General features: G+C 42.1%; 1 protein-coding gene across 2 annotated transcripts in view; it reads right to left on the minus strand.

Moving 5' to 3' along the window:
• Nucleotides 1-25,706, minus strand: part of Setd3 (SET domain containing 3, actin histidine methyltransferase) — a 70,096-nt gene that overhangs the window by 1,790 nt on the left and 42,600 nt on the right. For both annotated transcript variants that reach the window (XM_031357492.1, XM_031357491.1), the window contains 6 exons: nucleotides 10,830-10,888; nucleotides 9,995-10,109; nucleotides 5,011-5,085; nucleotides 3,918-4,084; nucleotides 2,979-3,064; nucleotides 205-365 (listed from right to left, as the gene is read on the minus strand). In XM_031357492.1, the coding sequence (XP_031213352.1) occupies nucleotides 205-365; nucleotides 2,979-3,064; nucleotides 3,918-4,084; nucleotides 5,011-5,085; nucleotides 9,995-10,109; nucleotides 10,830-10,888 (663 nt within the window). The remainder of the gene's footprint in view (nucleotides 1-204; nucleotides 366-2,978; nucleotides 3,065-3,917; nucleotides 4,085-5,010; nucleotides 5,086-9,994; nucleotides 10,110-10,829; nucleotides 10,889-25,706) is intronic.

Below are 25,706 nucleotides of genomic sequence, written 5' to 3' on the forward strand. Positions count from 1 at the left end.
GCATGGGCAAGTCTCTGGGTTTAACCCTCTAATGTACTATATACTGGTACAAAGGAGAGAGAGGGGGTGGGGGAGGGATAGAGAGAGCAAGCAGAGAGAGGGATGGGGGGATAGGAGGGGAAAAACCTTGTAGCTAAATGCAAACTTATGTTTGTGGTATCATGAATTAAAGATATTTTTCAAAAGTACCAACTTTGTAATTACCTCAATTGTTGTTTTATATGTCTTTAGAAGAAGTGAGGCTCTATCTTCCAGAAATGTCCAAAGTTTGACCTCATTGTCCCAGCTGACAGGAAACTCCGAGTTCCCCAAAGTGAAGATCCTGTCAATGGCGCTGTCCCCTAGCAAATGCTCTTTCAGCTCCTCTACAAGAGACACACATAGCAGCTGGTCAGCGCCTTCTCTAGCTAGCACCATCATAGTCCAGCCTCTCCAAGCAGAGGCAGAGCTAAGCTCCAGGCCAGGAGGGCAAGCCAGGCCTCTCTGAAAGGCAGTGTTGGTTCAGCACTCAGCACTCTTTCAGAGCAGGGCACTGAGAGCGTTGGGACAGGTTCTGAAGACATTCTCTGGCCACACCCCTCACCGTGATAGAACTGGAGTAAACATCTCACTCAGTCTTGCCAGCTGGGTCAAAGACACTGAACCTGAAGGAATGGCTCCAGGTTAAGAGTACTGGGTACTCTTCCAGAGGTCTCAGCTTCAGTTCCCAGCACCCACATAGCAGCTCACGACCATCTGCAACTCCAGTGGCCACTGCACACACATGGTATGCAAACAGACATTCAGGCACATATACATAAATAAAATAAGATTTAAAAAAATGTCTTAAAGATACTGAGAAGAGTCGCTCTCATCCTGGGACCCTCCAATTGGTAACTATGCACTCTATCAAGCCAAAGATGGAGGAATAATTACATGAACCATAGAAACCTGACTTGAGGAAAAGTGAGTCTCTGTCTCTCCTGTGTGCCCCACCCCTTTCTCAGAAATGTAAACCACACATAAACACAGCCTCTCAATCACCTTCAAAAATAAGTGTAAGAAGGAAGAATTCAGCAATGGCTCTGAGCAGTTCATCTCCTGCGCATCCTGTTCAGTTTAACACACACACACACACACACACACACACACACACACACACACACACACACACACACGCTTCTTATGTAACTGTGAGACAGTATCTCTTTCAGAGCTAGATGCCCTACAGCTGTCACTATTTACAATGCAAAGTGAGGAGCTGCGCTGCCAGCAAACCTAACTTATATTAGTGTTAGTTGGATAATAATTCAAAGACTGCATCAATTGTGTCGACATGACAAACTGTCTTCTGATAAATGAGAAGAAACTAAAGGACAGCAATAAAGGTAAGATAATTTTTAAAAACTGCATGTTATCTGATGTTTAAAAAAAAAAATGACTATTTAAGTCCAAGGTAAAATTCAGGGTTTTAGATACTGCACTCTTTAGTTTATAACCTTTTGAGAGATAAGGATCTTTTTAAAAAGAGCTTCTTTAGAAACAGGCATTTCTTCGCAGAACTCACCAGTGCTGAGTCACTGCTGTCACTCCTCCTGGCCTCCCAGCTCTCCGCTTAGTGCAGAGGCCATGCTCGCCAGCAGATGTGCAGAGAAGCTGGACACAGCTCACATGGCTGCAGATAAGCCATACGAAGCAGCCACTGGCCTGACCCTAGACAGCAAACCTTTGGTGTCCTGGTCATCCTTTCCCCAGACGTTCCCTGTCCCAAGGTGGCCTGAGTCTGTTCTACTGAGTGAGGGCCCTCACCTGCCTGTGAGCTTCACCCTCTATAGAGGATATCTCATACTACTCTACCTTTCTCCCTCCTTCACCACAAGCAAATACACTGTCTTCAGTAAGAAATGCTCCATGAATTCTATAACGGGCACATCAGCAGGAACATGGGGATGTCTGGGATATGGAAGTAATGCAGGTGGCTCTCAGGCAAGGTCACCCATTACTAGCTGAGTAGCCCTTTCCTAACCCCTCATATTCTCTGAGCTGGAATCTCTACATCAATGTGACAGGAAACACCTTACAAGGCACAAGAGATAAAAATACAGGAAGCACCATGTTGCACACTGGGCACTGCACAAGCTACAGGGACTTCCACTACCAGCATGCCCTTCTGCCTCCTCCCACCTTCTCACTTGATTCCTTGCTCATTAAATATAGAATAAAATACCACAGATCACCCTAGCTTGTGCACAGGAAAGCTTCTGTATGAATGAATGATGGTGAATCTCTGGAAGGTGCTTGCTCTTCAGGGACAGCTACCCTGTCTCTGGTTCCCAATAGCGTCAATACTGCCTACCTACATTCTAGGACCTAGTTCTTGTACATTCAGCTCCGTGTCAAGCCCTTAACCCACAAGAGATGGGGTAAGACAGTAGGGACAGTCACTTCTCTGTAGCTGCAATGGTTGGCTTTAGCCAGCTACCCTCTCCCTAATGCTCAGGTGGCTTTGTTCTAGAAAAACATTCAGTAAATCATTCACTTATTCTCTGGCCCAGCCATTCTGTACAGGATTGAGGGTATTGTAAAACAACAGGCCCCATTACAAACGAAACCTCCAGCCCAGAGCTGGGAGCACAGTCCAGGGTAGAGAACAGAAGCAGGACCTCCAGGCCACTCGGCACAGAGCTCAGATGACTTGTTCTAAGCAAGTATAAAACGGATGCTCAATGCATGGATTTAATCCTTCCTGGGTCTGAAATACAGAGTTGTGGCCAGGAACATTTTGTCTTATACAGGTGCTGTCTGCAGTATTACTTACCCTCCCAGGATGTCTGGACTCTTCAATCCCAGTGGACAACAGATTAGTTCTTTCTCTAATATTGCCATCTTCCCTCTACCATCTTAAGAATTTTATCTTTAATTTGAACCACCTTCCATGCTTTACATTTTCACAATATAAAAAGAAAAAAAAATATTTTTTCATCTGAAATTATTTTTACCTTCAGTCATGCAGAATACTCGGAGAAAAGCTAGAAGCTGGGCAGAGATGGGTGGCTCAGTAAAATGCAATGCAAAAACACTGGATCTGAAAACAACAGAATATGAGGTCAGATGCACAGCTCCTCCAGGGGAAGATGCCCGGGGCCAACGCACCTGCTTTGGTCCTCAAGGGAGCAGAGCTGAGCCTCACTAAATGACAGGCATGCACCTTGGAAAGCATGAAGCTGCTGGTGATGGTGGTGGTGGGGTCCTGCCAGGCATGGGCCACCCTTGCCAGGATGCCTGCTGCCTAACGATCTTCCTCTGGGGTCATATGCTCATAGTGAGAGAATTAAACCCACCCACAGTCCTTAAGAGGCATTAACAATAATTCACGTTGAGCTCACACTTTATCATTAATCAAATATTGACAAGTTCAATAAAAAAAAAGTTCAGATAATCCATTTTCATTAAGAATGGCTCCTCTACTCCCTGGAGAGCTAATAAATCATAATTCTCATCTTCTTTACCACTTCACACCTCAAATGCAAGAATATTTAAAGAAACTAACCAGAAATTCATGGAATCACTGAGGTCACGACTTCATTACAGAAACTAATGGTGGCAAAGAATTAAACAAAACAAATTGCTCCATGTCATTAGCCTTTTCAAGGTGAACGACATTAATGGTACCAGAGCACTTATTAACTTAACAAGGACTGCAGGCCAGATCCCCTGGAACTGGCTGTGAGCGCTGCTAGCAACACTCTTACATCTATCTGGAAGCTCTGGTAAATCGCCACACATCGCCAAGGTCTGAATCTGCTGTGTAACAGGGATAAAGGGATTAAGACACACTACTGTGGAGGAGTTTTTATTAACACGCCAGTTAAACACCATGTAATGGAAATACTACACGCACCAAAGGGAAGAGCCAAGCCACGTTATTTTCTACGTACGTTGGGATGCCAGCTCGAGCCAAGACCTCAGCCTTCATGGCGTAGAGCCTGTCACTTTTACTCACTCCAAGCTTTATTTTCACTCTGTCGTGTGAATTATTGTCAAAGAAAAAACCACTGTGGATCACAAACTCTGCATTTGACCGAGTGCCATAAAAAATGTAAATCTAAGATGCAGTAAAGAAAAAAATAGAAGGACATAAAACAAACTTAGTATACATTCTTAAAACAGAGCAGGGCAAAGGCTTAGTTCTCATATATTAGCACTACTTTAAAGCAGTAGACAGACTTCTAAAGTAACCACACCTCCACTTGGTAAAGCACGATGCACAGAAGGTAAGTGTGTGCAATCCTCCTAAGTTCCCAAACTCATAGCTAAAGAGAGTAATGCCAAATGCACATATCTCCTACTCCAAGGCAGGGAGAAGGGTTAGGAGATGCTGACCAGGACTGCTAAGCCTCCTCTTAAACTGTACTTTAGAATATACCACGTCTTCCTTTCCTTTTAAAACAGGGGAATACTTTGCAATAGGCTTTTAAATTAACTCCTGTCAGAAACCCACTTCCACAGCCTATGCACTTCCACACTAAGGGGCTCTGAACGTTTCTCAAGAGCAGACCAAGTGGAAGGCAGTGTCTGTCTCTATTAGTTTTTTATTATGTGCTGGGTTGTAAAACTGATAAATACAGAGATTTATAGATGTGTATTTCAAATTGACTGGGAAACTTAACTGTGCCTCTACTTAAATTATTGGATATAAAAATATACATATCACAGTGAAAGTCTAAGAGGACAGCAATGATTGTTCTGACTCCTTTAGGTTTTAGCTACTTAAACCTCTTTATAAAGAAATGCAGCTTATGAAACACAATATTTGTTTCAGTATTGTATGAGAAAATATATTTTGGCTAACAGTATCACATATAGTGGCTCAGGTGTGCAAACAGCTACATTGTTTTCTTTGAGGATACAAAGTACAACTCAAAGCATCTTTCTGACTCAAGATTTGGTCAGTGTCCCAGCTCCTCCCCATGCCCAATGCCATCCCTCAGAGCCCATGGGATGGCTCTCAGCTAGAATGCTGAAACCTACCTGATCTCCAGCCTGAAAGTCCTGCAGAGCCACGCACTCACAGCGGTCATCTTCCAGGTTATAGCCAGTTGTGATCTAGGCAGGAGAGAAAGACAGGGTGATGAGGTAGGTGAAGCCCTCAGGGCAAAGGTGCCTAGAGGTGCTTACAGGGCCACAAAAGCTTTCAACATTTGAGTAAAGAGCTGGTAAGGATGTCAGTCATTTCCATGCACACCAAAGATTGTACAGGAAATGGCAAGTCTGAAGTAAATACATCTTTCTTGGAAAAAGACAGTGTGCATCACTTCTGGGTCTCCACCAAACACACTATTAGAAAATTACCGCCTCTGAGCCCAGAGCAAGGTTTCCATAGATGACAAAAGGCACACACCCACACTGGCAGGCCTGCCTGTTCACTAGTCACGGGGGCCTTTGGGGTCTCTGTATTTACCTACAAGTGTTACTTTTATATAGCTTTTGTCCAGGGAGAAATCAAAGTAGGGGAAGGATTTAGTTCAGTGATAGAGCACTAGCTTAATACACACAAGGCCCTGTGCTCTTTCACCAGAAATACATAAAACGTGGATTTTTCTACTGTGTAAGAATCAAGAAGACAAGAAAAAAGCTGCTTCTAAGTCACAGAACAATTTACTTTGCAAAAGCAAAGTAAATAGTTAGTCCCTTTCTTTTTACTAAGAGTTTCTAAGCCCAAATGGTACAGACAGTACATAAAAGTTCCCTTTCCTGACCCTAACCCATGCAGTACACAGATGTGACTGCTCCTAAATGACCACAAACTCTTCAATACCTTTTCAATCTTTTTATCCAGTTTCCCCTCATGACTAGCTTTTGCCCTTGCATCATCAACATGTAATCTTCGAAACCCTTCTGAGTGGTCCAGCTGCAGCACTACGGCTCTTTACACTGCTGATCACAGAGTGATTCTGGACAGTGCCAAGTTCCCAAGAGGCCTCAGAGCCTGGTGTTCTTTGCCATATAGGCCTCAGTCCTGTTCCCTCTCGCACGGGGCTATCTTTAGCTCCTACTCTTCTTTGAAACTCAGAAACCACTCTTCTTTTAGGGGAATACCTCCACAATTCACCTCACCTCATCCTCTCTTCTCTAGCTACCACCACATCCAGGAGTGTTTTTCCAATCAGAGTCTCCACTGTTTGATGTACAGTCCCTAACACCTGACACTGCCTTTGAAAAGACTGCCTTGAGGCACAAACTCCCAGGGGAGGGAATCAAGCCCCAACTCAGTAAACAGTCCGTCTTGATGCCCCATCCCTCTGAGCACTGCCAACCTCCTAGACTGTGTACACTTGTTCTGGCTCCTTTTGGTCACACTCACTCCATCCTGGAGAATCAGAGACTCACCTAGTAAGCAGCACCACAGGAGAAAGAGTGGGACACAGTACTCCCTCAGACATACGGAGGACAGAACCATTTCCATGGTTTTTTCAATTTCCTCAGTGTATACCTATTATTTGCATTGTGTATGAAGAAGGAATGAATTAATGCATATTTGTTGATTCAACTTGAAAAGGATAGCGGAAAAACTAAAGAGACAGACTACAACTGTGTCCATGTGTCCTACTGTTTTGTCCTAGACCAGAGTGCATATGCTTGTCATTTCAAAACAACAGATAATGGACCTCCCCAAATAATGGGTGGAGGCTGGTGCAGTGAAGCATCACCTGTAATCCTGCACTCAGAGTTGAAGGAGTTCCAGTCATTTGTGACTACATAGCAAGTTCAAAACCAGTCCATGCTACAAAAGATTTTATTACAAACAAACAAACAAACAAACAAAAAATAAACAAGCAAAAAAAAAAAAACCCACAGGAACTATAATGTATGGGTAATGTAGGAAGTCCACACAGGAGGGGATTGTGTGACAGAAGTGACACTCAGCTTGCCCAGACACAGAATGCCCAGGAAGCTGCCCTCACTTGACAATAACTTTAAGTGTCACAAGCATCTGAGGAACAAGTGTTCTGAGCAGGAGCAGCAGCAGGCACAAAGCACTGAGGTGGGCTGTACTCATATTAGGGACAGCAAGAGGTCAGAAGTAGGTGAGACCTGTACATGTTTATGAAAACTGGGGTTTTGATCTGAGCTTAGAAGTCAAGTATCTTGGGGCTTTTCACCAGCTAAGCAGAGGGCCCTGAAAGCTTTCTACTACACATATGCTACTCTCACCACAACACACACATGATCTATAAACCTCTTAGCAGAAACCTTCTCAGGTAAACTGACAAGAAAAATTCCATCAACTCTGCTAATTTTGGGCAGATCTGGCAAGATTAAAGATATACATTTGCAAAATGAGGGAGAGGGTACAGCAGTCAAGTGCTTGCTGTGCAGACATGAGAATAAGAACTGGATCTCCAGCATGTACATTTAATTAAATAAACGAAGAACCCAAGCACAGTGGTATGCATCTTTAACGTCCTCACAGAGGACCAAAGTCAGGGAAACCTCCTAGACCACCTAGTGAAAGCAGCAAGCTCCAGGGTTAGTGTTTCAGACTTTGTCTCAAAAATATGAGGTAGAGCTAGGTGGCGGTGGTGCACACCTTTAGGAGGCAGAAGCAGATGGATCTCTGAGTTCAAGGTCAGCCTGGTCTACAGATCAAGGTCCAGGACAGCTAGAGCTACACAGAGAAACCCTGTCTCAAAAACCAAAAACCAAACCAAACCAACAAAATACGAGGTGGAGAATACTAGAGAAAGCCATGCAGCCTTGACTTCTGGCCTCTATCCATGTACATACTAACTAACAACACACAGACATACACATACACATACACACACACACACACACACGCATGCACAAACCTGTGAACATGTACACATACAAGAGCACACACACAGAGACATATTTCCTATAGCTTAGGATTGGGCCTTAGAACCTCTTAAAACCTGCTTCTCATGGTGGCAAAGGACTGCACCCCCATTCACCAGATCCTAGGCAGCACTTCTTCTGCCTTGTTGCCACCAGAGTGTCCCTAGGGTCTGGACTACTGTTGAAAGCAGACAGCAGTAGTGGGTCCCAGCTTTCTCCTGAGCTCCCCTGTAAGAGTCTGATGGTAAAAGGAGAGCCCACACAGACACACAGAGTAAAAGCCTCTGATTGAAAAGCCAAACCTTGAGTTTGAGTATCTCATTTTAAAAAGAGGTTAACTGGTCATGAGTATGATATACAGCTTTACAGTTTGAAAACTGCATTCCTTAAATGCTGCCACACTCAATGTCCCATAAAACCTCATGGCAACAGAAACAAATCAACAAAGGTATCCAGTTAGGTATGTAGGACAAGGATGGCAAATTAGCTTCTTGGTTTTTCAAGACAGGGTTTCTCTGTATGGCCCTGGCTGTCCTGGAACTCACTCTGTAGACCAGGCTGGCCTCAAACTCAGTAATCTGCCTGCCTCTGCCTCCCAAGTGCTGGGATTAAAGGCGTGCGCCACCACTGCCCGGGCAAATTGGCTTCTTGAACAACCTTCCTGAGAGTCAGCAGAGAACCATGGTAGATCACAGGACGAACAAATTACATTTGCCAAGAGTTGTCTGTTATTCTTAATTTGAGATAAACTCAAGAGTACACAGCTTTACCATACTTTCAGGGAAGTAGCACCAATGCCCAAACTTAGAACACCTATGATTATGTATGTAAGGGTGCCACAAATAGTCAAAAATCAGAAGAATGGGACAGTACCCTCAGCTGCAGCAGTCTTCCATGCAGCTAGTATCCAGAGGACACTGGAACTACAGGCAAAGAGTGGCTTATTTTACTAGAGATTTCTGTATTGTTTAATTCTTTTTGATTACTTAATATTGGAAATGAAAATAAATTTTAATGATCAATTCAGTTTGGGAAATAGTGATCTAGTTCATATAGAGGGAAGAGAAAACACAAGGGTCAGATATTTAAAGCTATTTGAAACTTTAAATTTCAAGAAATCTCTAAAAGAGAAAAAAAAGAACAAAAAATACAAAAATTATATTCATTAATGAAAATGCAAAACATGTTACTATTTCTTAGTCCTGCTAATTAAATTAAGCATATCTAAATTAAGACAAAATATAATTATAAAAGTGTAATTCTTCCTTGCTACAGTTCAAATATTAAGATCTGAAAGACTACCAGAATTAGCAGGAGGACAGTTTGCCTTGAGTGTTTAGTGCACAGCACATGTGCTCAGGCCTCTGTATAGATGTGAAATAATCATTTTCAGCATTTCTTTAATCTATTTATAATATTGCTAATAATAACAAAGCAAGCCGGCACTGCAGAACAGAATCAAACCCAACTCACCCTGCAGGCCAACCATGCTGAAAACTTCAGAATGAGCTGGGTTTGTCATCCCCCTACCTGTGTGAGTCCTCATCATAGAGGAACCCAAGAATGTGGAGGAACAGAACTTGTCCTCTTCCCTTACAGAATCAGCCACAAGAAGACGCTTCCTGTCTTCACTCAGCCAGCCGCCAGGCAGCCAGCCCTGCACTTGTGCCCAGAACCTAGCACACAAACCTCCCCATACATAGGCTCCAGAGCAAAGCCGATAAATCATAGAGGGTGAGGAACGAAGCAGGGAAGGGGTGAAAAGGAATCAGCAGAGGACAGAAGGAAAAAACCAGAGAGAGAAAGCCAGGAAGATGAAAGGTTTTCTTCAATAAATTCCTACTTGTAAGAGAATAAAAAAGGAAAGTGGTTCATTGAGCCTGTGGTCTAGTAAGACAAGAAAATGAATGTGAGAGCTGGGGTTGTGACTTAGACCATACAAATGCAGTCACTGCAGTTTCTCAAAGTGGTCTAAGATTGGAGTTTTCAGTTTTTAGAATGAAGAGACACCCAGCATCTATTAGAGGCAGGCAGGAAAGCAGCAAGGTTTGCTTCTTCTAGTCCTGGTGAGAGCTGGCAGGGGAAGCAAGAAGCCAAGGAGAATATCAACCCAGAAGCTCAGCAGCCCCGCCTCAACCCCAGGAGAGATCTTTACCAGTCCATTGGTATGATTGCACATGTCCCATAATGGAATCAGAGCCAAGGTCACCCGGGAACCGTCCTCTGTAGGAATTTGGTTTTGCCTTGTCATAACTGACGAGACAGCCCACCTGTTAAAAAAAGAAAATAAACAAATTAAGAGAAAATTTGTCTAAAAGCCACCCCCATGAGAACGCACTCAATCAGGAAACCGAGGTGGTTGGGAGGCTCCCAGTTTTCAGGCTTTTTTGTACCTTGTAGAACAAAACCCAGGATTGAGAGGAGGAGGGGGCAGAATGGCAGGGAAGGAAGCCCACACATGGCAGTGCCGGCCACGTACTCAAAGGAATTAGGAGCAGCAGGGGTCTCAACCTACATGGTGACCTAACTGCTGTCTCCCAAGCCAGCTCCCAACTCTCACCCAAATGCTTTGAGCCTCACTGACTGACAAGTGGGTGATGTTTTTCCTCTCTAATCAGACACACTCCAAGGTATATATGAGATGTGGAACATGGCACTTTTATTACATAGTATAGCGCATTAACTTTATGTTCAAAAAGAATCCCTCCTTCACACTAATATTAATCTACTTAAAAGAGAAAAAAAATCCTTTAACAATACTTAAAGCTAACGTTAAGCCCAAATGCCCTTTGGCTACCTCAGGCAAGCCACTAGCGTTACAGGTTCACAGCGGTTTCTTGGCAGCTGTCAAAATGCCAGTGCTTATCAAAGCTGCTCACTGTGGCTTTTGAGACCGCCCTATTTCAACACTGGAAGAGGTCGCAGCACGTCACTTCCCTCACTTCCAGATCCTCAGAGACCACCCTCAACACAGTGCCCCTCACACCAACCTGTAGTCCTCGTAAGTGAAAGAATCCTTCAAGGGCAGTTTGTTGGCATGAGGATGGGTCTGGAAATGAATGGTTTTAGGAAGCAGAGGTGGGGGAAAAAAGGGGGAGAAAACAGAAATCAGTCAACAGAATTTCATTATTTAGCTGCTTAACAGATCCTAACAAGAGCCAAATGAAGCAGGAGACGTCCAGCCGCGCAACTGAGGGATCAGTGTGCTATTGTGCCCTCATACATCACTGTCAACTTAATTTGTTGTGCCCAGCGGCCGCCATAAATCTGCTCCTTCATATTTCCGTCCGGAATTCACAGATACCACACAAAACCGTGTACGGTACTGCTTCACAAAGACAGGCACACCCTCTGCTACGAGTACAAGCTCTGAAGGGAAGATGGAGCCTGCAAAGCCAATAGGGAGGGCTTGCCTATCTTGGGGTCTCATGCTCTCTGACTAGATGTTATTCTCTTTATATGTCACAAAAAGCAACCCTTACAAACCCTCTAGTATGCTGGAAATACTCTCACATTCTCTAATAACACTTGATGACAATCGACTTATGTGCAAATGAATTATTTACACAGTAAATGTGGATCAAACACAGGAAATCAAGCAAAGTCAAGTCTTGTGAGAGAATGAAGTACATTTTACAAATAAGATAAAGATAAAACAATCCAGCATTATTTTAAATTACTATTTTCTCTAGACAAAAGAACATTTGATAAAATATCCAAAACTTCCCACATGGAAGAAAATTTTATAGCTCCACATTCCCTTTTTATAATCCCTACCCCTTAGACCTTTAAGCACTTAAACTTTGTCTCAATTAAGAAATTAAAGCTGTAACAGTGTGATTTTAATCTTAAGTTTCAATTACAGTCTGATAGACAGATTGCAGTGAGTGATCAGATGAACAAATGGTTGCTTCTGAGCTGGAGACAAGATCTGCCGAAGCTGATCATGTGCCTGCTAGTGTGGCTCCATGCAGCACGGTTTTAACTCCAGGTATGGCACCACAAGTACACTGCAATTCATCACTGCTCCCTGTACTGTGCTCGCTGGCACTATGTGCGGGGCAGTAGGGAATGAGGTAGAAGTGGCTCAAACCGTAAATCAATTAGAAAACAAAAGCTTGGCTTTGGTGCGCAATCTTAGACAAATTATATATTACAAAAGGAGCTAACTGGGTGTTAACTCCCAGGTGCCTGTTTCTCCTCTTTTTTTAGCCTCATTTTAAGCCTTTGGAAGAAAAGTCAAAATATAAAACTGTATTTACATAATCTTTAAGATGCATGATGGGCCAGGTATATATGTACATACCTATAAACACCAGCACTTGAGAGGCTAAGATGGGAGGATCAAAAATTTGAGACCTGCCTATGCTACATGACTAGAATCTGCCTCAACATAAATAAAACAAAATGAGATAAAATGAATATTGTACTAACAGTGTGCAATTAAATAAGAAACTTTAAGGGAACGTACAGAATAGTACATCACAGGGCATTTCCAGTCTGGTTCAGGAAACGGTGTGCCAGGGAAGGTCAGTAGCACCCCGCCTGCTGCAGAGCCTGGAGACTCTGCTCTGAGGACTTGAGGTATGTCTTCCTCTTACTTATCACATTTAGCCAAGACAGACTCCAGATTTTCCTTTAAACATACAAATCCCAATAAGGCCCTTTCCTCTTCTCAAAACTAACCTGATAAGAAGAGACAAACTTCAAAATAGTAAAGAGAACAGATTCTATTGATCAATTTTCCATTGATTTGAAATAAAGTGAAATCTCATTTTATCTTATTATTGAGAACTTTGAACACCCAAATGTCTCTTTCCAAAGTCTAAAAGATGCAAAAATGCTATTTTTAAACAATGCTTTAATTCACTTAAACTACAGCCTTTTTAAGTTAGTAAATTCCTATGTGAAATCTCAGAAATAATAAAATTTTAATACCTTCCCTTTCAAAAGGCTAATATTAAATAGGAAAAAAATGACAGTTTTCGGTTTTGATAAAGGACTTCAAGATTTTTTCCAACAGTTGAGTATCTTTAGACAGCTTTGGATTCCTCAAGAACATGTATGGCCACTCCAGGACCAAGAAGATGGAAGACTAAACCAATGTGTGCCTTCTAACAGTTTGTATATATCCTGCATGACCTAATCGTGTTGATAAAATCATTAAAAATAAAAACCTCAGTAAAAAAAGATGTGTAAGTACATTTCCTGTGTGGTTATATAACATTTTCAAAAACCATTAGAAATAGCTGTTCTCAAAAAACAGGGTGTACTTAGTACACATGACTCTGGTATAAAAGCCAGTCTGCACTGACACATGAACTTAACAGTCAGTCTGAAGCAGTATGTGGCACTTCCACAGTATGTGGAAGCCAGTGGCTTCCCCCTCAGCAGGGCTCACTCTACTGTGATGCCAGCACCATCTATTGGCGACATAAAAGAGTGCATGCAGTCCCTACCAGGGACATGCAGCTTCATTTGAATAAAATCAGGTTTCTAAAAAAAAAAAAAAAAAAAAACCAACGCCAGTACCTTTCATCTGAATATAATATCCTTCAAGGATTTAGAGGTATTTAAATATAAAAAATGGTTCATCTATAATTTTTATTTAATGTTTAATATTTAATGTTGGAAATAAATGGCTTCCTTTATTTAAAAAAAAAACAAAAAACGAACAAAGCTAAAACAAATGTTGACTGCAAACAATTTTCATTTAATACCTGAACAGAAATTTAAAAAAAAACAAAGCAATCCCTTTCACTGTTGCCTAAATTAATTTGACGTGAACTGAAAGCTTCTAAAATGTCCTCGTATGAAAATATTTCAGTTCTGGTGCATGGCAAGGATCCTCTGCTCCCTTCTGGGAGTAAGCTACCAGAAGTCTGACCTTCCTGACAGCTTTCCCAGCATTTTAGAGATTTCTGCAGTTGAAACAGGAACTCCATTCTTTGTGGCTAATTATTTTAGTGTCATAGTTTCATAGACAAAGGTCTATGTAGGACCAGTGCAAAGTATCCACAAATAGGCCCAAGAACCAGGCCTCCAACAGAAGCCAGCAGGAGCCCTGATTCACTAGCCACTATACCCTAAATCCTAATAAACAGCTTCTGAAACTAGACACAGGTCTCCTTCTGAATCATAAGCAACAAACGATTATTTCTTGAGCATAATAAATAGTTGATATGCAAATGAACAACAGTCATAGCTTTTATCAGATGGGGAGCATGCAAGGCTAAGTTTCTAAAGCCAGGGCTGCTGATGCATACCTGTAATCCAAGTTACTTAGAAGTAATGGCCAACCTGGGCTATATACAACTCTACCTCAAAAATAAGTGAAAATTAAAATAATTCTAGAATCTCCATGCAAAGCCAGGTGACCCCTAAAAGCACTCCCTTTTCCATCCAAAGGAGGAACCCTCCTTAAGAAACAGCAATATTGTATCTAGTACAAAAGAATCACTATGTTTGGGAAAGATTAATATCTAAAATTGTTTGTTTGGCTTCAATAAAAAGAAGCAATATTGCTAAATATGTAAGTATGACATTTTGAAGAATTTACCATATTGCATGGGTCTGGTAGTGATGCTTAAGGAAATTAAAAACCACTACAGTGAGCATAGTTGATCCTTATTAAAGTGCTGTCACGAACTACCACTCACATAAAACAAAAATAAACCAAGAAGAAATTTAAATAAAATCTATGGATTATAAGTGTTTGAAGATGGAAAAATGAATGATATTCTGGCTTTTAAAATTGATTTAGCATGCAGCTTCTCTTTATAGTCCCTTGATAAAAATGAAATCTCCCTAACAAACACTTAATAAAAGCTGTCAATATTTCTGAGAAGAAAAATGACACAAATGCATTAAGTATTAAATACCCTTGGAAAAAGTCACATATTCCATGAATTTTTGATGTACTATCTTGACATTAATGTAAAACCTTGATATTTATAATTGACAGATATTTAATAAAGTATAAAAGAAGATGGCTGCTATGCAGCATGCAAATTCCTCAGGCTGAGAGAGGAGCGATACTGGGTGCACTTACATTAAATAAACAGTTACTGTGCGGTCTTATTTTAAGCTCTTACAACAAACCTCTGTGAGGAACCAAACAAGCACACTCCATTATTATGTGGATCCCTAACCCAGAAACATTTAGTGTGCAAAGCAGCTTCGAAATGTTAATAGTTGTGCACAGGAACAAAATGTATTTGAATCAAGGGTGGTTTTGTGTTTAGCACTGGGAAATAAGCAGTTGTAAACATTTTGAAACAAATTTAACCTAAATAAAGGCTGAAGAACATTGAGGAAAAAAGAAAGATCCCAATACATAAAGGACCCAGAGCACGAATCTTCCCAAAACCCATCATCCTGTTTTGCTGGGATCTCTTATGCCTGGACTGCTTTGCTTCAAGAGGCCAACCTGAATACATCAGTCACTTCACTGAGCCATTCAAGTATGCTAAAAGAGAACTTAATCAGTCCATAAAAACGACCCCTAAATACAGACACACCTAAGTCCAAAGATGACCCCATTTCTCTTACTGCTACCAGGATGAAACCAGACACGACCTTCATATCTGACCTTGGGACACAGTCACATATGTTTCATAACTGGGATGTTTTGAAGGGCTTCTGATAGAACATCATTTGATTTAACATTGATAAGTACTTCAGCAAATCAGACAAGAGGAAAGAGACACAGCAGGTCTGGATGGAGTCCTAACCCTTTAAGACAATGCCAGAGAAGGGGAGGGGATTGCCCTGGAAGGAGGCAGAATGAAGGAGATGCAAGATGGGAACAGTGACACTCCATGACAAAAGCAAGCTGGAAACAGCACATGTCACTGCACGGTTCTAGGAGTCGATGAACCCTCTTCTTGTATTTTAAGAGAACAGCTTAACAGAAGGACAAATCATAAAATATCTATTGAATCTACATCTTAGTTCTGATGTCCATAAATCAGAATCAAAGCATGGTTCATATATTCAGCTCTTGAAGGAAAAATCAATTTTTAAGACTTTTATTTTTAAACACAGATTACATTCAATTCTTTGGGGAATTTTTTCATCATAAAGTTCTTCGAACTCACTCAATATGATCAAATAAAAATTTAACTACATCAATACACATCTAATCAAGAGCTTCTGCTTTTCGCTCACACATACACACACATACACACACACACACACTCACACGTGTGTGTATATATAGGAGGAGAGAAGGTTTTTTCCTACCAAATATATATCACCTTAGAATAAAATAAAATATGAAATTAGAGTAACACTATTGTTCATTACATTTAAAAATACTTTTTAGATGACTGAATCTATAGTCTACCTGCAATTTAAATTTAATTGCAGTTTGCTAAAATATTACAAAAAAACCCATCTCGGCAGTGTACTTATTAGTTACCATGTGTATACACTGAAGGAAAATCAACCATACACCAAACTGGGCCTAAGCCAATCACATATGGGTTGTCAATCACTTATTTACTCAAATATTTACTGATTTAGAAAGAAAGAAAAAAACTAAAAATAAGTTAACAGTAGACAACTGTAAATTATACATCAGGGTGAAAATTTTAAAAAAGAAACTAATCCATCAACAAATTTTGAGTGCCTGTGATGGTAAAGGAAGATACAAAATTAATACCCACCAAAGCCAGAAGAAAGACAAACAAGGCTGGTACGGCATGAGGCTACAGTTCAAGCCCCCTCTAGGGTCATCCTCTGCAACCTCCCAAGTTCTTGGAGATGCCAGTCTAAAGCATTTCCTCTACCTACTAGTAAGCTAGTGAGGCAGATGTATGGTTTTAGCCATCAGCAGTGAGTTCCCGTTGCCTTCAGAGCCTCAAAGACATCTTTCCCTCCAAGATGGAGGAAAGCCTTCATCCCAAGTGAGGACAGCTATGAAAAGGGCACCTGAGAAACACCTGGCCTGCACAGGCCTTCACAGCAGGTAAGAACATGGGAAGTAACAACTTTACAAACACCACCTCCAGGACCCAGAGAAGCACTCCCAGGGAACACAGACAGATAGACAGTCAGACACACACACACAGACACACACACACACACAAACACACACAGTCAGACACACACACACACACAGACACACACAGACACACACACACACACACACACACAAAATTGTTTCTGCCATCTAGGTTGCAAAGAACCATGCCAAACTTTTTCTACTGTCTCTGAACATCTCTCTATCTAAAGAATCCAGCAAGGGACAAGACAAGCTCTCACGCTGCCCTGCGTACGTACATACAACTGCTTACTCCAAGAATATAGTGTTCATCCTGGGAAAGTTAGCTGAGGAAACTGCTGGGCCATCTCAGTGCCTCCATTCAACCATCTGAAATCTTTCATTTTTTTAAGCCTACTTTTACACTCCCTAGCCTCAGATATCTCTACTGCTTGACAGGAGGATTTAACCATAATAAAGCCACATTCCCTGGTCTCCATTAAGGGGTCAATGTTTCCTCAGAAGCAAAATTCCAAATCCTTACTCTCAACATTAAAAAACAAACACCACAAAGCAATAAATCAACACAAGATCAAGGCAGTTGTTTTATAGGAACATATTTTCATCAAAAAGCAAGCTAGCAGCACGTGGTGACACACATCTTTAAAACTCAGGAGGTAAAGGCAGGCATATCTATGCAAGTTCAAAGCCAACTTTGTTTACATAGCGAGTAAGACCCTGCTTCAAACAATGCCACCAAACAAAAGCAGACAATTATTTCAGCTGTGCAATACATTGTTTACTTTTCACTGTCTGAGCCGTATGACCAGGATCTGGTGTGTGCACTTCAAGCCACGTCCTTTACAGAGTGTTGCTATCTAGAGTGCATCTATAAATCTTACAGCCTAACTAGACACAAGGAAGTGCTGCCTCCAAAACAGCAGGAACACAATGACTGCCAGTATTTTGTGGAGGTTATTAGCAAGAACCTTACCCAATAGGCATCTTTGTTGTGATGGTTTGCACTATTGATGGAGTGGCACTATTAGAAGGTGTGGCCCTATTGGAGTAGGTGTGTCACTGTGTGTGGGGGGGCTTTAATACCCTCATCCTAGCTGCCCTAAAACCAGTTTTCTGCTAGCAGCCTTCAGATGAAGATGTAGACCTCTCAGCTCCTCCTGCACCATGCCTGCCTGGATGCTAACATTTTTCTGCCTTAATGATAATGGACTGAACCTCTGAACTTCTAAGCCAGCCCCAATTAAATGTTGTCTTTATAAAAGTTGCCTTGATCATGGTGTCTGCTCACAGCAGTAAAACCCTAACTGGGGACCCTTGGGGACTTTGAATTTGGAAAGCCATGGAATGTTTTAAGTGGGGCTTAATGAGCCATCCTAGTAGGAATTTGGAAGATTTTGTTGTTGTGAGTGCAGACCTGGCCCAAATGAGAAGAATTTCAATATGTGGCCTAGAGATGGTTTTGTGGTATTTTGGTGAAGATTGTGGCTACTTTTTGCCGTTGTCTGAAGAGTCTGCCCGAGGCTAAGGTAAAGAGACTCAGATTAACTGTATTGACAAGGGGTAGTCCCAAAAAAGTCCAATAGAGACTTTGTTCTTTGGTTAAGTCTCGTGAAGAGCATTCTGAATAAGTGTAGCAAGCTTAGAAAGGAAAAATAGAAAATACATGGTTTGAACATTAAAGTCGTATCAGGAAGTGAAATGCAGCCAAATCCTGTGTTCAAGGAGATAATAGATTAAGGGAATGGAACTTTGGGGCAAGATCCTGCTCAGGTAAGTTTAGATCCTGCTCAGCTAAGCTAAGTGTACATGGTGGCACACACTTTAATCCCAAGAGACAAAGCCAAAGATATTTCTGAGTTCAAGGCCAGCCTGGGACAAAAGCAGCTTCTAGGTGAAGAAAAGCTTAAATGCAGGCATGGTGGTACACACCTTTAATCCCAGGAGGCAGAGCCATGCAGATCTCTGAGTTCAAGGTCAATCTACAGAGCAAGATCCAGGACAGCCAAGCTTAGGCAGTGAAGGAGTTAGAAAACAGAAAGTTGGTGATAATGTAATAGAACATGGGGGCTGGCCATGTTCCAGCTCCTGCAAGCAGCAGAACTCGGCAGCTTCAGCCTTGTGGCTCTGGCTTTAAGAGTCAAGAATAGAAGAAACTTCTGGGATAATTGATGCTGGTTAGCTGGAGCTAAGAAATTAACGGTGATTTAGGTAGAGACGAGCATCACTGAGGTGAAATCTTCTGGAAGTGTTTTCTGAGGGCACAAAGAAGCTGTGTTCCAGAGATAGCCAAGGGTGTACCTCCTGTTACTTGGTAATGTGTAAGAGTCACCCAGGTGGTACTGGTTTTGAAGGCATGAAGGGGTCATGAAGAGCAGCTGAGGCTTGGCTCTGTGAGAGGCCACAGAAGGCCATTGGCAGTTACAGTTGGTGGCTCAGGACTGAAGGTTCATGGAAAGGAGTTGAAGCTTGGCATCATGAAGAGGGCCTATGAGAGGCTATTGGTGAAGCCTAGTTGCAATGGATGACCACAGTGTATTAGAGATGCCAGTACCCTGGGATGATCACAAAGAACAGCAGTGGCAGTGGAGTGGATCAACCTGAGCTTAGAGTGATAACAGAAGGCAGAGCTGGAGAAGTGACACAAGCACTTTGGAGGAGCCTAGAAGATCATGTGTGGATCCCAGTCACTGACAAGCTGGGAAGTTGAAGTTGCCTTGGAGACCCCAAGATATCTCCAGAGCTGTGGGCTATCTGCTGAGGAAAGCTGCTAACAGGGAGTGGAACCAGCCCAGGAGAAAGAAGTCTGTTGCAGTCAGCAAAGATGAAAGAGGAGTTGGAGATCTGAAGACCGCTTTGACATCAGGCATGGACATGCAGAGTTTGAAGTTTGCTCAGCTGGCTTCCTGTCTTGCTTTGGGGCTTACATTTAAGTGAATGGATGAATCTCAGAAGAGATCTGGAACTTTGGACGTCTTTAAAAAAAAGGACCAGCCTCCTCCTTTCCCTCCTCCTCTTCCTCTTTTTAAAAAAGATTTATTTATTTCATGTATGTGGGTATACTGTCAATGTCTTCAGATACACCAGAAGGTGGCATCAAACGCCCATTACACACGGTTGTGAACTATCATGTGCTTGCTGGGAACTGAACTCAGGACTTTTGGAAGAGCAGTTAGTGCTCTTAACCACTGAGCCATCTCTCCAGCCTGAACTTTGTACTTTTAACACTATTGAGACTGCTATAGACTACAAGGACTTTTGAAGTTGGAATAAATGTATTTTGCATTATGCTATGTTTAGGTATGGCCCCCATATATTGATGTTTGAAAGAGCCTATGGGAGCCAGGGAGTAGAATGTGATGGTTTGCTTACGCTTGGCCCAGGGAGTGGCATTATTAGGCTTGGCCTTGTGGGAATAGGTGTGTCACTGTGGCTTTAAGACCCTCATCCTAGCTGCCTAGAAGCCAGTATTCCACTAGTAGCCTTCAGATAAAGATGTAGAACTCTCAGCTCCTCCTGCACCATCCCTGCCTGTATGTTGCCAGGTTCCCACCTTGATGATAATGGACCGAACCTCTGAACCTGTAAGCCAGCCCCAATTAAATTGTCCTTATGAGAGCTGCCTTGGTCGTGGTGACTCTTCACAGCAGTAAGACCCTAACTAAGACAATCGTCATCAGCCTCGTTCTACTGTCAAAGAAACCAAGGAACAGGGAAGTTTTAGGATGGACAGGCTAACCAGTTAATAACCAATGAAGCTAGAATGGCAACCCAGATGTCAGTATTCAGGGGTTCGAGGAACAGCTTAGTGAGTGAAATGCTGGAGTTCTGACATGGTAAATGCACGCTTCCTTCACCACAGGAAGCTACAAAATGACTTACACGGCTAAATGTCCAGCAGTAATGACAAGACTAATAGTGTGACTACCAAACTGGCAGGAAAGGCACACATAGAGTTGTAATATTTAATAAGGATCACAAACATGGATGGTACATAGCTGTCATGGGGCCTAGTTCCCCTCACAGTGCACAAGAAGGAAAAAAAAAAACTGGTTCTGGAAACAGGTCAGAAGCATGAGAGAGGCCCTGGCTTTGATTATTTGTGGACACATACACACAGAGAGCTCCTTTTTTATACTTTAAAACATAGAGGCCACATACACAATTTATTTTCTGATACTTTCTTCACAGAATTATGCCATATTGACATTCTAGCTACTTCTAACATTCCATTATCTGAAATTCCTATCATTTCATGATAATTTCAACAGTCCCATAGACATGCCATCATTTTATTCATCACTGAACCTGTCTACTTCCACACAATAGGGATGACATCTTTGGCTACTTCCAATTCTCCTAGTTGTCATATGGATACAAAATAAATGTTGGATCCTTAGGTACACAGTCTGCCTCTAGTGGTTTGAACTTCTATTGCCCCCATATGCTCATAGATTTGAATACTTGATTCCCAGCTGGTGGAACTGTTTGGGAAGGATTAGGAGGTGTGGCCTGAGAGGAGATGTGTCACTAGGGGCAGACTTTGAAGTTTCAAAAAGCACAAGTCATTCCCAATTAGCTTTTTCTGTGTCTTACTTGCAGATAAAAATATAAACTCTCAGCTACAACTCCTGTACCATGCCTGCCTGCCTGACTCCATGCTTCCTGCCATGAAGGTAATGGATTCTAACCTCTGAAACTATAAGCTCCAAATAAACTCTTTGTATATGCTGCCTTGATCACTGTGTCTTCACAGCAATAGAAAAGTAATTAAGACATAGCCTCTAAGCCTGAAGGGAGGTAAGAAGTTGGATATGATAGCTCAAGCTTGTAAACTTGGGAGGTGGTGGCAAGAGGATCAGGAGTTCAAGGCCAATCTGGGCTACATGAGACAGATTTTAAAAATTCAAAACCAAACAAATCAAATAGACTGTGAGTAGTTAATAAGAACTAAACTCTAAGGGTGCACTGCAAAATCCAAGAACTCACAGATGTCAGCTCATCAGGACTCTAAAGAATATGAGCCACACTGGTTTAGTACTGTGAGCCTGCTCCTACAGTAAGTAGCTCAGGAGGACTGCCACTGAGGCCTTCAAGACATCCTCCATCCTCTATGTGAATCCATACATCATGTGCAGTATATCACCTGATGGGGGAAATGCCCACTGATAGCAAAGGTCTGTGAAAATACCTATCTCAAAAAACAAGGTGAGCAGCTTACAACATTGGAGGTTGTCTGTCACTGCACCCAACACACCTACACATTTAAAAGATGAAAGCTGCCTTGAGACACACTGGAAGAAAAAGCAATCCCTCACTTCAGTATGAATACAAAATAGAGAACAACCTGTGTGAAACACTGCTCTAAGAAGGGAAGAGGCGAGGCACCAGGATGTCACTGCTATTGCCCTCTCAGCATTCAAATTTCTTGGAGGGAAAAAGTCATGAAAAAAAAATTCTTCTGAAATACAAAACTTCACCTTTTAACTAACACAAGATTTAAAAATTAAAAAAAAAAAAAAAGAAAAAGAAAAAAAGAAAAGAAAAGAAAAAAAAGGAGCAGAGGGTGTAGAGGGCATGTCACACTGTGATGTGGACATGCAAAGCTGACTACTATCTTCTCCACAAAGTGCACTTTACCTTATATTTTCTTAATTAAATGCTTCATTGGTCAACAGCTCTGAAATAGGTTTTACTCTTGTGTTTCCCCACCCCCAGAGGAAATACTATCTCACATTCTAAGAGTAATCCCATTTTGTTAAAAAAGCCAATTTCTAGAAACAATTTTTCCATGAAAGAATAGTTTAATCCATGCCTATCTTTTAAGTGTGATGTAGAAAATGGATAATTGTTAATTGTTCACTTGGAACAGAATTCTGGGAAGCCAATATATTGATTCGAGCCATCTTTCAAATGAACATGACGTTTAACCAGTCACAGATAAGAAAGATTTTGGAACTGGGTTCTGAAAAACAGGCTAGCTAGTTCCTAACCCTGATCTAGGAAGTCTGGAAACACTTGTACTGCAATACAGCAGCGAGAGCACCAGAGACACCTGGGGAAGAAAGCGCAGAGTAGACACCAGCCAGTGAACAAGTGCTTCTTAGAGACCTCCTGGGGGACTTCCCTGGTTTTGACTAGGGACAACCCAGGGTGCAGGAGCCAAAGAATAAATGTTACAAAAAAAAAAAAAGATCACCAGATCATTATTTCAAAGGCACCAGGGACAGCCTGTAAATTAAGGGCCAAGAATAAAAAGACACTTGAGAGGAAAACAGGACTTCTTGTCACATGGCCTTAAGGTTTCTCCATAGAAAAAGAATGAAGGAAGCCAAAGATGGGGGGACATGGCTAGGCCGATTTAAAGTATAGTGGTAGATTCCCACAACTCAGGAACCAAGAATGGGAAAAGGGGAAGGGGAAGGAATATATGGGTCTGTCAATGGTTATATATGAACCAAAGTCAAACGTGAGGTTCTTGGGACTGCCTGTGGTATTCCCTGGAACACAGAAGGGGCACACCAACCCAGGGACCCCACCACAGTAAGCATAGTCTTACTTTTAAAACTCCCTATTTCTTTTCAATTATATGGCTTCAAACAAAGAGAAACAAGACTGGAAACAATTTTCATGTAAATGATTTCTGTAATACCACATGCAATAACACCACACCAGGTTTGTGGAGCTAACAAATCTGCTACAAAATGAAAGGTCAGCAGACTGCCTTTCCAGAATAACCAGCAGCAACTGGTATGAACACCTTGGTGGGTTTTAGCTCTGCCAGGACAGGAGCCATGGGGATTGACTGGTGCAGTCAAGGATAAAAAGAATGCACACAGAGCAAGCAAAGAGCTCCAATCTTACCCAGCAGAGCCGAGTGACTGACCACCTCCTGCCCACTCCAATCTCCTCAGTGAAGAGGGCGCCAGCTCCACAAAGGAGTGACCTGGACAAAGTGGCTAGGACTGCTGCACTTGGAGGAAGATTCATAGCCAAGAGCGAGAGCTCAGTAAGTGTGAGCAGCTCCCACTCTTTGCTTTCTGCCACAAGTGCTCTGTGCGTGTCAGTGCACCATCATCCAACCCAAAACTGGCTGTGGGGTAGGTGCTACATCCTGTACCTACCTGCTGATGGACCTCAGTCTCACAGTGGCACAGAGCAATGCCACAATTGAGTTTAGTCTCAGCTTCAAACTACTCTGTTGGAGATGGTGCAAAAGATAATCTTCCCAAACACTTAATGAATCTACTGCAAAAAGAAAAAAATCTGTTTCCCCATCTGTACTTCCAGACACATATAATGAAGTGACATTTTCCAACATAGGATTTTAGATCATTGGCTGTGTCAATTAAACTCTGCTCAGCAGAATGACCGTTATTCTTTCTATTCACCTTTTAGCCCCTGAGCAAGTTGCAGAATCTGGAAGTCATCTCAAGCCATTTATCATTTATCCCTCAGAAAACCTGATGTGGGAAACAGTCTTCCTGCCCATTTTCACACTTTCCAGATTGGAATAATTTTCCCCTCCCACTGATTCATTTAGCCAAGTCCTTCAACAAAGTTTAAGATTAATCTTCCTTTAAACTTTCATGTGACCTCTCATGACCTGAATTCTTAGCACATGCTGCCTGCAAAACAATTCTTGCCTCTGATTTCACACCACAGGGAACTGCTACTCAGTTGTTGTGCGACACCCATTCAATCATTCCTTCATCTGGGAAATATTCATGGAGTCTATCCAGAATAAAAGAGAAAATAAGGGCACAAGATAGACCTGGTCTCCTACCAGCACACTTCCTGACTGGAAGGCTGACACTGACCAAGTCACAAATAAGATAAGAGCTTCAAAGGGTAGCAAGGCAGGGACGGGTGGACTAGCAGGGACGGCTGGAACCTAAAGGCCATGGAGGGTAAGGGAATGGCCTAAGATCTCCAACCAGACTGTTAAGTAACTCAGGTGCTGATGCTACAGATGGACTCCTTGGTCACAGCTGCCACTGTCTGGCTTCTCCAGAAATCATAATACAGTCTAAATGGGAAGCAAATGTTCACTCATCTTGTCATGCACACAGCCACTGTGTGGATTCCTTTTCAACCTTTTAAAGACATCCTCTTTGGAACACATAGACAGCCAGAAAGGAAGAAAGAGAGAGAGCAAAGGTTTGGGGTGATTTCAATGAAACCAGGGGGCTAGTGGCAGAACAAGAGAGCCCTGGAGCATCAGAAGCCCTGGAGCATTGAAGCTCAGGAACACCCTGGCCTCCTGTGCCTGCTCAGATCTCCATTCATCAAGGTGGGCTGAGTCTTTGTTTTGCTGCTCCTGCACTCGGCCTCCTCTCCCCAACACAGAACGCTTCCTGCCTCCAATGATGAACTTCATGGGAACAGTAGACAGAAGCTAGGACAATGATGCCAGCTGAACTAGGCCCAAGTGGTCTGAGAAAACCTGGTGGGTGGAAGGGAATGCCTGGAGCATTTCTAGTCTGGCTCTTATTACAATCTGCATCAATAAACCTTTGGTTACAGAACAGACAGCTTCTCCATTTGTTTCAATGAAAACTTTTGGTAAAAGGCATTTACTCATCAGGAGAAGAACCATTATCTTTCAATCTGCTACCTGCCTAAAGTATATGCCCATTAAAAACAAACAACAACGAAAGGCCAGACCCTGTGCTACCAGCTATCCAGGTATGGTGTATAATCAAATAATAGCACAGGAGAAATGAGGAAGGAAGATCAAGAATTCAAGGTTATTCCTGACTATATATCAAGTTTGAAGTTAGCCTGGGCTACATGAGATATTGTCCTTTGCTTTTTCTTTGATTTTTTTTTTTTTTAAAGCAAGCACTAATGAAACAACATG

This window comes from Mastomys coucha, unplaced genomic scaffold, assembly GCF_008632895.1.
Source record: "Mastomys coucha isolate ucsf_1 unplaced genomic scaffold, UCSF_Mcou_1 pScaffold6, whole genome shotgun sequence".
NCBI lineage: Eukaryota > Metazoa > Chordata > Mammalia > Rodentia > Muridae > Mastomys > Mastomys coucha.